Source organism: Amblyraja radiata, chromosome 3, assembly GCF_010909765.2.
Source record: "Amblyraja radiata isolate CabotCenter1 chromosome 3, sAmbRad1.1.pri, whole genome shotgun sequence".
Lineage (NCBI taxonomy): Eukaryota > Metazoa > Chordata > Chondrichthyes > Rajiformes > Rajidae > Amblyraja > Amblyraja radiata.
The window spans coordinates 77,794,750-77,807,590 of NC_045958.1; the positions used below are offsets into that span (position 1 = coordinate 77,794,750).

The window sequence follows — 12,841 nt, forward strand, 5'->3', positions numbered from 1 at the left end:
AGTCCTTCTCTTGCAAGGCCCAGGTGCTGGAACTCCTTTCCTGCACTTTTCCGCCTCTCCACCTTTTTGTCCTAACTCTGTGGGCGATACGGTGGCGCTGCAGTGGAGTTGCTGCCTTACAGCGATTGCAGCGCCGGAGACCCGAATTCAATCCCGACCACGGGTGCTGTCTGTACGAAGTTTGTATGTTCTCCCTGTGACCACATGGGTTTTCTCTGAGATCTTTAGTTTCCTCCCACACCCCTGACATACAGGTATGCAGGTTAATTGGCTTGTTAAATGTAAAAATTGTCCCTAGTGTGTGTAGGATAGTATTAATATGCTGGAATCGGCATGGACTCGGTGGGCCAAAAGGCCTGTTTCCACACTGTATCTCTAAAACTAAAACCTCTTTGCTCAAGTTTTGGGTCATTGTCCCCAATATCTCCTTTTTTTTTGCCTGGTCCCCATTACTATTTGATAAGAATCTCCTCAAGCACGTGGATTTTTTTTTTTGCCACGTTAGAAGTGTTGTAAGAATGGAAGATGTTGTTGAGGGTAATGAAATGATGCAGCAGAGCATGACATCTGAAAAGCATTCCTGCAATTCACCTCTTCACAAGCAGCTGCACTGTCAATGTCACAGGAGTTCTAGTTGAAATTAAGCTGTATTCAGTTTACCAGATCTATTTTGGGGCTAATAATCTGGGCGTTCAAATTCCAGAATGTGGTGACCTGGATTACTCTTCCGAAAGGGAGAGCAAAAATGAATATACTCAGAAAGGTGGCCTATAAATCTTTTATGGGCAACCTATGTGGATATCTCTAGTAAAATTTGAAGGAAAGGTGCAAACTATAATTGCCTGAAAGGGTGCTCGCAACAGATTTAATGGTAACATATCTCAAGGTTGTGCACTGGAAATTAATATTCGATGCCAGATTTATTTAGGCCTCAGCAACGGACAGGGGATGACTAAATAAAATCAAAGTAGTCACAAATAGTTTTAAATTGTTGAGTTTTTGCAATTAGAGAAAATTGCAGCTGCTTGCTGTCCATTATCACAAAAATAGAAAATTGGTCTCCAAGGATTCCAAGCTGTTCCAGTCGTGATGATGACTTGATGCCGAGCAAAGTTAAAATATATGGTGATCAGTGCAGCAGTGCGAGCTGATCATCCCTTGACTACAGACACAAGTAAATACAATCGCATCACTTTATGTCCTGGAAACCAGAGGAAGCCTTTAAAGGGAACAGTGCCTTCCCTTTCCATTTAACGACTGGCTGTTAGTCTTAGCAGTAAACCTTCCAAAAGGACAAATGATGCCCAAATGTTCATCTTTATTTTTCAATGGACTTGTGCAGGACACAGATTCCAAGGTTCTAGTTATGGCCCAATAACAGTAATTTGCTTGAGAGGTGCACTCAAAGGTTATAGACGCATTACAGCTGTAATTTCTATATGGTGAAACCAAAATGTATAAAAAATACCCGTTAATAAAATCTGACAACGTGCACTTTAACCACATGTGATTTTTTCTATTACAAATCTCAAATTGTGGAGTACAGAGGCAAAATAAATAAATGATGGGTCTTTGTCCCAAACATTATGGAGGCCATTGTTTGTTACATTGTACAAAACATCAGTAAGGGCACATTTGGAGTATTGTGTTCAATGTTGGTCATTCTGCTTTAGGAAAGATGTTGTTATGCTGGAAATGGTACAAAGAAGATTCATGGGGATGTTGCCTGGACTTGAGGGTCTGAGGTAGAGGGAGAAATTGGGTAGGCTAGGACTTTATTCCTTGGAGTGCAGTAGAATGAGGGGTGATCTTTTAGAGGTGCATAAAAACATGAAGGGAATAGATCGGGTAGATGCACAGTCTTTTACCCAGAGTAAGGGAATCAAGACACAGAGAACATAATTTTAAGGTGAAAGGAAAAAGATTTTATAGGAATCCGAGGGACAACATTTTCCACATAGAGTCTGGTAGGTATATGGAACGAACTGCCGGAGGAGATAGTTGAGGCAGGTACTATAACAACAATTGAAAACACAAATGGACAGGTACAAGGACAGGAGAGATTTGGTGGGATATGGACGAAACACAGGCAGGTGGGTCTAATGTAGATGGGACACCTTGGTCAGCATGGGCAAGTTGTGCCTAACGGCCTGCTTCCGGGCTCAAAGACTTTATGATTAAACGGTAATTACAGGTTATGATAGTGTTCCTGAGTTATGCCGTCTGAGGCTTGGTGTGGGCACTCTTTTCAAAGAGGCAGAATGATGTGTGTTTGAGTTTTACTCCAGAGACCAGACTCCAATCGTGGCTGCTGTTCCTGCTGCACAATTGCACTCAAAGTAAGCACTCAAAGTCACTGGAAGTAAGCATGCAGGAAGTGAAGAAAGCCAATGGCATGTTGGCCTTCATAACAAGAAGAGTTGAGTAAAGGAGAAAAGAGGTCCTGCAGTTGTACAGGGCCCTGGTGAGACCACACCTGGCGTATAGTGTGCAGTTTTGGTCTCCAAATTTGAGGAAGGACATTCTTGTTATTGAGGGAGTATAGCGTAGGTTCACGAGGTTAATTCCCGGGATGGCGGGACTGTCATATACTGAAAGAATGGAGCGACTGGGCTTGCATACACTGGAATTAAGAAGGATGAGAGGGCATCATATTGAAACATAAAAGATTATTAAGGGATTGGACACGCTAGAGGCAGGAAACATGTTCCCGATGTTGGGGGAGTGTAGAACCAGGGGCCACAGTTTAGGAATAAGGGGTAGGCTATTTAGAACGGAGAAGAGGAAAAGCGTTTTCACCCAGAGGTTGTGAATCTATGGAATTCTCTGCCTCAGAAGGCAGTGGAGGGCGATTCTCTGGATGCTTTCAAGAGAGAGTTAGATAGATCTCTTAAAGATAGCAGAGTCAAGGGATATGGGGAGAAGGCAGGAACGGTGTACTGATTGTGGATGATCAGCCATGATCACAGTGAATGGCGGTGCTGGCTCGAAGGGCCGAATGGCCCACTCCTGCACTTATTGTCTATTGTCTATTGCCCTTTCTGGAAGTCAAAAGATCCCATGGCACTTTTCTGAGCAAAACTATAGGAGTTTCCACAAGCTTTGTTTAACATCATCTTTCAATAAAGACAACTAAAATAAATAATCTAATCTTTGTTTAATTGAAGTTTGTGGAAATTTGTTGTACATAAATTGTTTGCCAAGTCTCATATGTCAACAATGTCTATTAGACAATAGACAATAGGTGCAGGAGTAGGCCATTTGGCCCTTCGAGCCAGCACTGCCATTCAATGTGATCATGGCTGATCATCCCCAATCAGTACCCCGTTCCTGCCTTCTCCCCATATCCCCATGACTCCGCTATTTTTAAGAGCCCTATCTAGCTCTCTATTGAAAGCATCCAGAGAACCTGCCTCCACCGCCCTCTGAGGCAGAGAATTCCACAGACTCGCCGCTCTATGTGAGAAAAAGTGTTTCCTCGTCTCCGTTCTAAATGGCTTACCCCTTATTCTTAAACTGTGGCCCCTGGTTCAGGACTCCCCCAACATCGGGAACATGTTTCCTGCCTCTAGTGTGCCCCAAGCACTTAACAATCTTATATGTTTCAATGAGAACCCCCTCATCCTTCTAAACTCCAGAGTGTACAAGCCCAGCTGCTCCTTTCTCTCAGCATATGACAGCTCCGCCATCCCGGGAATTAACCTTGTAAACCTACGCTGCACTCCCTCAATAGCAAGAATGTCCTTCATCAAATTAGGGGACCAAAACTGCACACAATACTCCAGGTGTGGTCTCACTAGGGCTCTGTACAACTGCAGAAGGACCTCTTTGCTCCTATATTCGATTCCTCTTGTTATAAAAGCCAACATGCCATTCGCTTACTTCACTGCCTGCTGTATCTGCATGCTTACTTTCATAGACTGATGAACAAGGACCCCCAGATCCCGTTGTACTTCCCCTTTTCCCAACTTGATGCAATTTAGATAGTAAGCTGCCTTCCTGTTTTTGCTACCAAAGTGGATAACCTCACATTTATCCGCATTAAACTTCATCTGCCATGCATCTGCCCACTCCCCCAACCTGTCCAAGTCACCCTGCATTCTCATAGCATCCTCCTCACAGTTCACACTGCCACCCAGCTCTGTGTCATCTGCAAATTTGCTAATGTTACTTTGAATCCCTTCATCCAAATCATTGATGTATATTGTAAATAGCTGCGGTCCCAGCACCGAGCCTTGCGGTACCCCACTAGTCACTGCCTGCCATTCTGAAAGGGACCCGTTAATCCCTACTCTTTGTTTCCTGTCTGCCAACCACATTTCTATCCATGTCAGCACTCTACCCCCAATACTGTATGCCCTAATTTTGCCCACTAATCTCCTATGTGGGACCTTATCAAATGTTTTCTGAAAGTCCAGGCACACTACATCCACTGGCTCTCCCATGTCCATTTTCCTAGTTAAATCTTCAAAAAATTCCAGAAGATTCCCTCCTAACCCCATTCTCCTGCCTTCTCCCCATAACAGAGATACCGGTACTAATAAAAGATCTATCTATCTCCGACTGATACTCTTGCTGCCACTGTTGGTGCCTGAGCAGTATCTCTTGCTCTTTCTCCGCAGGAGTGTGCGCCGTTGGGAAGCCCATGTGCCTGCTCTTCGAGTACATGGCACACGGGGACCTGAACGAGTACCTGCGTAAACGCTCGTCCATCACCGCCCGCACCTTCAGGAGTGGCACCAGCTTCGCAGAGTGGAGTGCGGGCTCGGCAGCCGACCCTCCGCCCCTCAGCTGCGCCGACCAGCTCAACATCGCCAAGCAGATCTCTGCGGGCATGACCTACCTGTCGGAGCGCAAGTTTGTCCACCGGGACCTGGCCACCCGCAACTGCCTGGTTGGAGAGAACCTGGTGGTGAAGATCGCTGACTTTGGCCTCTCCAGGAACATCTACTCTGCGGACTATTACAAGGCCAACGAGAACGATGCCATTCCCATCAGGTGGATGCCCCCTGAATCTATATTCTTCAACCGCTACACCACCGAGTCGGACGTGTGGGCTTATGGCGTGGTCCTTTGGGAGATCTTCTCGTCAGGCATGCAGCCTTACTATGGGATGGCCCATGAAGAGGTCATCTACTATGTCCGGGATGGCAACATCCTGTCCTGCCCCGAGCACTGCCCGCCGGAGCTGTACAACCTGATGCGCCTGTGCTGGAGCAACATGCCGTCGGACAGGCCGAGCTTCGCCAGCATCCACCGCATCCTGGAGCGAATGCACCAGAGGGTGGCCGCCGCACTCCCTGTCTGACCCGCCACCCCACTCTCTCCCAGTGGCGGGAGCACTGGCATTGACCTCTGGGGGTGTTGGCGAGTCCTGCGGCAGGGGGCCTGACCTCGAATGGCTGGAGCACACCCCATACCGACCGGACACTCAAATACTCCCACCTCCGCAACCTGCATTTCACCTGCTTAGGCCTCGCTCTGTAGCCTGGGACAACCAAGTCCAAGCCGCACAGCACAGGCACCATCCCTCTCATTCTTTGTTCAAGCACTTATATCTCAATTAGAGTTGGACATTCATTGAATCATATATAAATATATATATATATATATGATGTTATGAGAGTCTTCAGGAAAGAAGGCTGAGAGAAACTGTCTCCATTGGTAAGAGGTTTGGAAGCGGAAGGACCCTAATTTAAAATGTTTGGCAAAAGAAAGGGCAGAAGTAAAAATCTGGATTTGTTTTGAGCACCAGGTTGTTCCAACTAACTTGAATGGGACTTTGCAAAGTGAATTAAAAACATATAGAACATCACATGGGTTCTTGGGAAGAGGAAGGCAGTGAGTTATTTCAAAGATGTCACAGCCACAGTGGGCTGAATGGCCTCCCATGTAGTTAGATTTTACCATTCTGTTACCAAAGCTGAGTTAATCACGGAGTGGAAATGTCATTATTATCCACAGGTGGGTGTTTAAATGTTCAGTATTATTTTTATCGCAAAATTAATATCGCAGGAAAATTAATTGTATAAGTAATTTTCAACTGAAATATCTAGTGAAAGCAAGGGTCTTCTTTTCAGAGAAGCAATTGGCCCAATTCATATCCAACATCAAACTATTAAAATAGTGTTAATTATATGGGTAAACACGTATGAAATGTTTAAAAACTGGCAACGAAAGCATTTGTGTAAACCTAAAGAAGTTGGGGGTTTATCGTTACCTAACTTCATGTATTACTACTGGGCAGTGCATATTAAGAACATAAAGTACTGGTTGGATAGTTCCACTCAGCAGTTGGAGTGGATAAGAATGGAGAAAGAGGAGTGCTATCCGTACGATATAGGAACGATCTTGCTCTCACCGATAAAATTGAATAGTATAATATATAAGAAGAATCCAATTATTCACAATACAATAAGAATTTGGAAACAAATAAAAGTATCCTTGAAATTAAATAATCTATCAGTACTAACCCCACTATTGAACAACCCCGCATTCAAACCATCTCTCATCGACAAAACATATCAACAATGGGATAGATTGGGGATTAGGAAAGTAGGAGATATGTATGAATTGGGCAAACTGTTATCATTTCAACATTTAAAATTAAAATTTAAACTGAAGGATAATCAATATTTTAAATATATACAGATATGTGACTTTATGAAGAAATATACACATAGATTTCAAACTATATTTTTAGACCCTTTAGAAGAAGCAATGAATATTAAGGCTGATTCACAAAAACTAATATCATACTTTTATAATAATATATTAAATAGAGAATTACCCTCAACAGAAGTATTAAGAGAAGATTGGGAACATGAGCTAATGATAAAGATCTCGAAGGATAGATGGGAAAAGTATCTGATGAACACACATAATTGTTCCATTAATGCAAGACATAATTTAATTCAATTCAAATTATTACATAGACTATATTATTCAAAAACGAGGTTGAATAAACTTTACCCAAACGTCTCTCCCAGATGCGATAAATGTTTGTTTCAAAACGCTAATATAACACATTCATTTGTAGGATGTACAAAGTTGAATAAATTTTGGAGCGATATATTTGATATATTTACAAAGCTTTTCAAGTCAAGAATAGAACCTAAAACGGAATGGATTATATTTGGAATAATAGTAGAAGATATCAATTTAAATAAAGACCAAACAGTTTTTTTTAATTATGGGTTAATAATTGGAAAGAAATTGATACTTAAATTTTGGAAAAATACAGCTATACCAACTGTTAAAATGTGGATTAGGAATATGATGGACATAGCACGCCTTGAAGAAATGAGACTCCGATTAATAGATAAATATGACCAATTCTTAAGGAGTTGGTCTCCTTTCATCGACTTTTTGGAATCATGTGATGCAGCGGTACCGTACAGATTGCTGATTTCAGTTCATGACGTGGATAGATCTACATCTCCGAATATAGATTTGAAAATTTCTTTTTTAAGGGGCCTTCTCTCCTATTTCTACTTTCCACTTTTTCTTTTTTTTTATATACACACTTCACGTTTTTCTATTCTCTACCATCTATCTTTCCTCTTTTTCCCCTTTCCATTGTTTTCTTTTTCTTGTCTTGCTTACTTCCTTTTCAAAACATAAAACTAGAGGTTGTACATAGAATGGATTACGGTATGACATAGTTGGCACCTAAAATTAGGTTCCACTGTATTGTTTTGTACTGTATTAACTTCTAATAAAATAACAAAACAAAAAACAAAAAAAACAAAAAAACTGGCATAACTTCCAGAAAGGCCAAACCAAAATACAAAAATTATTAAATCAGCAGGAAAATCCAGTGAGTGGTTCCTACTACAACTCATGTTGTCCAAAGACCAATGGATGCTCATTGGGCATCGAGGTACTATTTGGACATTTAAATCAGCTTCCTCCCACCCTGCCCACTGATGCTGCTCCACCAGCTGAGTTCTGGAGCATTTGTTCTTTGTGCCAAGTATCAGGGAGTTGAAGAGTAAATATTCTTTAATCCAGCTTGGTGAACAAAGTACAGTTTTTGATATTTATTTGTTATTCTTACGTAGAATGTGACCAGCATTTATTGCCCAGCCCTCATTAACATTGAACCAACCAGCTGTTAAAAGTCAGCCGTATTATTGTTGGTCTTGAGGTATGTGTTAACCAAACCAGAATTTTATTCCCAAAGAAGGACATGAGTAATCAGAAAGTTACCGTCAGTGGGAGTAGATTTTAATAATGAATGGAATTTAAAGTCCCTACAGTGGGCTTTGAATGCACACAAGCAATAATCCAGGCCACTGGATTACTAGCCTGGGAAGATAGCCGTAATGCCACCATGGCTCTGTTTCCCAGATACACTGTTTTTCGGGCTGCCTTTGAGTTGTTGGTTCCCCGCAAAAGTTGCAGACCCTCTACAGCCATTCATGACCCAGAGATACCAGTCAGACTGAGTAATAGGTCACCAAATCTAGACCTCTGCACCAATAAACAGAGCTTTTTATACTGAAGGAGTGGGCACAGAATGCATGCAACATCACAGCAATTAAACTTCACCTTCTCCACAACAGCACTGTGTTTAAGAAAAAGAAAATAAATCTTATGGAAATCGTCCGACCTTCGTTTAACAATGAGGTGTTGTCGACACAAAGGGGAACCAAGGCTTCCAGAGAGTCAGAAAAAAAAGAGCCTCTGCAACTTAACGGTTCCCATTGATTCCTCTTGTGAATAGCTGTATTTGTTTGTGCCGCAAGTAAGTGGTGAATTAACATAAAAGCGCGACTCTCACCAAGATCCCACAGGCACACAGCCTGTTTTAGAGCAGCGTGCTTGGGTAAATGTCCAGACGTTCTCCAGGGATTGTGCAGTTGGTGGTAGAGGAAGAGTCCCAATTCCAGCCTTAGCCAGCAATCTCTAAATGAAACAAGCTCTGTAAAATTAGTCACTTATTAATTGATTGATGAGCTTTAAGCGTTCTTTGCTCAGTGTCGACCACATTACTGGCACAAATGATACCTCCGAACACAGATTCCTATTTATGAGTGAGTGAGAGAGGCTTTGTCTCAAATTGTTTGGGACATGCTGCAGAGATTGTTCCTGCAATAGGTCATTTGATTTAATACACTGTAGCACAAAGCTCCAATGTGCCATTTTTGAATTTCTAGTGGTGGTTTGCAAAGGAGTGCTTTTTTTCTCTCTCTTGCACATTTGTAACCCTTAAGAAACATCTTCTGCTCTGTGGGGTTAGGCTAAAATGATGGTTATAAAACTAACAATTACTTACAGGTTTTTGTTTAACTTTGCTGTGTGTTTCATATGAAAAACACCATATATCAATAAAATGGAGATGAATTGGTGATCTCTATTGGAGAGATAGAAATGTTGTTGCTACGAGTGACTGGGATTGATTTTATGTAGAGAATTTGTAGCATAACGGTTGTCCAGTCATGCAATATTTGCTATAAAAATAAACTAGCTTTTATCAGAGAATGTTGATGCAGTTTCTATCAGGAGTTCTGATAGAACTGCAGATCTGTCCTAACTCTTGAATTTTGAAAGAACTGTTACTATTTAGTACGAAATAGAACAACCAATATATGTACCATAGACTCTCAGAAATATAGAACCAATATATGTACCATAGACTCTCACAACTGGCAATACACTATATTAACGACCAGTTAATAGGCTTTTAGTAATTTTGTTTGAGAGTTAATTTAGGAGATGCCTCTGCTATTCTTCTTCAAAAAACTGTTTTGAGATCTAATGTCGACCAGAGAGTAATCAACACTTTAATTTATCATTTCCACCAAAAAGTAGGATCTCCTTAGGCCTGCAATGAAATATCTCCCTGGTTTTATTGCTCAAGTATGTACTTGAAGCCTCAATCTTCTAAGTGAGAGCGCCTCAATCTTCTAAGTGAGAGCTGGCAATGTTAGTCACACTCGGGACAATCCGGAAGTAGAAAGCTCAACATGAGAGAGGGTCACAGAGACATACCGCCAAAGAAACCACCGGGGTTTTATAATCTGGGCAATGTTCACCTCTGTATGAAATGATGTATTAGCTTAGATAATGTCACAAAAAGTTCACCACTGCTTTTTCCAACCTTAAATTGATTTTCTCATCAGCTCTCCTGGTTTAACTTTGAGCTCTCTCCTCTCTCTACAGCCAGTTTTGGCATTTGACATTGGTCAGTTAGGACTGAGATAAGAGAGGTGTGTTCACTCATTGCCCCTGATTTTACTGGTGTGTGCCAGCATGTGTAGGTGGAGTGGCTAGCAATTCTAAGCACAAGTATTGGCAAGATCTGGACTCTCACTGCAAAAGAGGAAGTCCCAAGCCTCCACCAAGCTCCACTCCCTACCTTTTGGCCCACCACTGGATTCCACGTGGAATTAATTTCTTTAGGAAGAGCTCTCAGATCCTGCACCAGGTAACACCTGCTATCCAAATGGAGCCCATTCTTCTGGAAGCTGCGCTTACAACTTGGAGAAAGACCGGAATAAGCTGTGCATTTTAATGATAAGGTGTTTTATAATTTAGAAGCATTTCTGGATATATTTCTTTTTAAATCCTAACAGATTTTGGAGCTTTTGGATTATTTGGGTCATCTTGTTAGTCTCTAGATTTAGTTCCTAATGTCTGCCGATTGTTAGGCTTTGCAAAATTTGTGATAGATTTGCCAAGTGGCTAAGTTGGAAAAATGATTTTGCTGTCAATTACTGCTTCTCAGGAGTTTTGTGCACAGGGCTTGTCCTGAATCATCCACATCATTACTTTGCAGCAGGTCTTGGTAACATGAGGGAACTCACTGTTCATCCCCAGGATAATCTCTGCCAGTTCATTCACGAAGTGGAAATACATGCAATGACTGTACTGTGATTTTTGGACTCAAGATAATTGATCAATGTGGGATGGTAGTGATGATGTCAAGGGTTGTCTTGATCTTATTAAAAGCTTGCAGGCTCATGTGACCCACGCCTGACTCTATCTCATAATTTATTTCCTTCTGGTTTGAAGGTGGGTGCTTTGTTTATCCATGAATCTTACTAATTATACAACATGACCCACTAGTGCTCACTGCCCACTTGAACTTATGGCAGTTAGGTTGTTATTAGAGTTTATGCAATTTCTGGAACACAGGATGTGTAGGGAATGGTGGGATATGGATCATGTGCAGACAGAGGAGTTAGTTTAACTTGACATTATGTTTGGCACAGATAGTGTGGGCCCAATGGCCTATTCCTGTGCTGTACTGTTCATATCAAACATAATAGAGATATGGCCAACATAATTGACCTGTAATGTAAGACACTCTAGGTTTATGCACTGTTAGAATTAATGGCAGAGTTCCTAATCACCAGTTTCCCTCATTCCCATATTTTCCACTGTAAGTTAAAGGTATTTATTTAATAATTGTCAAACCTTATTTCTAATCGTAACAGGAAACTCATAATGTCCCACAGATTGGATTTGATTTTTCAAAGGCATAGAAAACATAAATATTATTTAGGTTACCAAGACTTTTGGATGTTTTATTTCTTTGAAGTAAATTGCAATAAAAGTGACCTTTTTTAACTAAAGCATTCTGCCTCATTGGTTTGCGTGTGTGCATCAAACTCCATTCAAGTTATGTTTAAGTTCAGAGTTTGCGATAATTATTTACATTCACATTATTTTCAACGGTCAATGAACTTCCCCTTCTATTCACATCCCTCCCCATTTGACAGGCAGCATGGCCCCTTTATTTATGATCAAAAATGGGTAACAGTGTTGGGATTAGAAAAGGTGGATCTATAATCTAAATTTGACAATGAACTTTGCAGCTAAAATTGAATAATCACCAGAGAAGACTGAATTGGATGTATTCTTGAGCAAGACTGGGAGATGACAACAGGGGATTTAAACTTAATGAGGAGGTTCAATGGATAGGAAGAGAGATACTACTTCTCATGTGACAAACCTGTCGCATGATGTCCAGACATACAAGGGAGTCACTGTTAAGTAGTTGTGACATGGTTTAAATGAATGGATGACTTCGGGTAGCTGCGTCACAGCAGTTTCAGGACAAGGAACTAAACTCCAGAATAGTTAAGCACTCGCCTGACTCTAAAGTAACCTTCTCGACACAATAACCATCTTACCCCCAAGCCAAAGGTCCATAGTCCAGTTGTCTTTTCATTGACCCTTTATAGTTTGGGTACATGCAGCCCCATGGTCAGCACGATGAACAACTTGAGCACTCAGTTCATTAGCAAGCATTTGCTGACATATCATAACCCATGCTGAGATTCACAAGAGGGTAAATGCAAGCAGCATCAAGGAAATGCTTCAGTCTCAAAGATCTCTCCTCCACAGCCTTGAATCTGCTAGTATCCCAACTCTGCACTACCCACTTTTCCTTACTAGGATTATGCTCTTGCCAACTGAATTTATCTCTTTATATCTTGATTCCAACCTGACGCCTCTTGTCCAGTCTCTTCTCACCTACATCCGGGACACCTCCAATGCCCTCCCCCATTTTAATGACTTCCAGTTCTCTAGTACAAATCTCCTCATACATATCATGAACGTCCTGTCTCCATCAGGAAAGTCTTAGGGCCCTCCACTTATTTCTGGACAAAGACCATGCCAGTTCTATTCCACCCACGCACTCATCTACCAAGCAGAACTTGTTCTTGTCCTCACCAACTTCTCTTTCAAGTCCTTCCAATTTCTTTATTCAAAGTAGGAATGTTACAAAATTTTGAGATTTTAAAAATCAAGCCTGTAATTTATACCATCAGATAAAGCATAAAAATAAATTTAATTTGATACCTAATTCACTTTCATATCTTCAGTA

At 41.4% G+C, this 12,841-nt stretch overlaps 1 protein-coding gene across 3 annotated transcripts in view; it reads left to right on the top strand.

The window, feature by feature from the left end:
- Positions 1–6,167, top strand: part of musk (muscle associated receptor tyrosine kinase) — a 141,834-nt gene extending 135,667 nt beyond the window's left edge. For all 3 annotated transcript variants that reach the window (XM_033018160.1, XM_033018161.1, XM_033018162.1), the window contains one exon: positions 4,623–6,167. In XM_033018160.1, the coding sequence (XP_032874051.1) occupies positions 4,623–5,308 (686 nt within the window). In that variant the 3' untranslated portion in view covers positions 5,309–6,167. The remainder of the gene's footprint in view (positions 1–4,622) is intronic.
- The last annotated feature ends 6,674 nt before the right edge of the window (positions 6,168–12,841 follow it).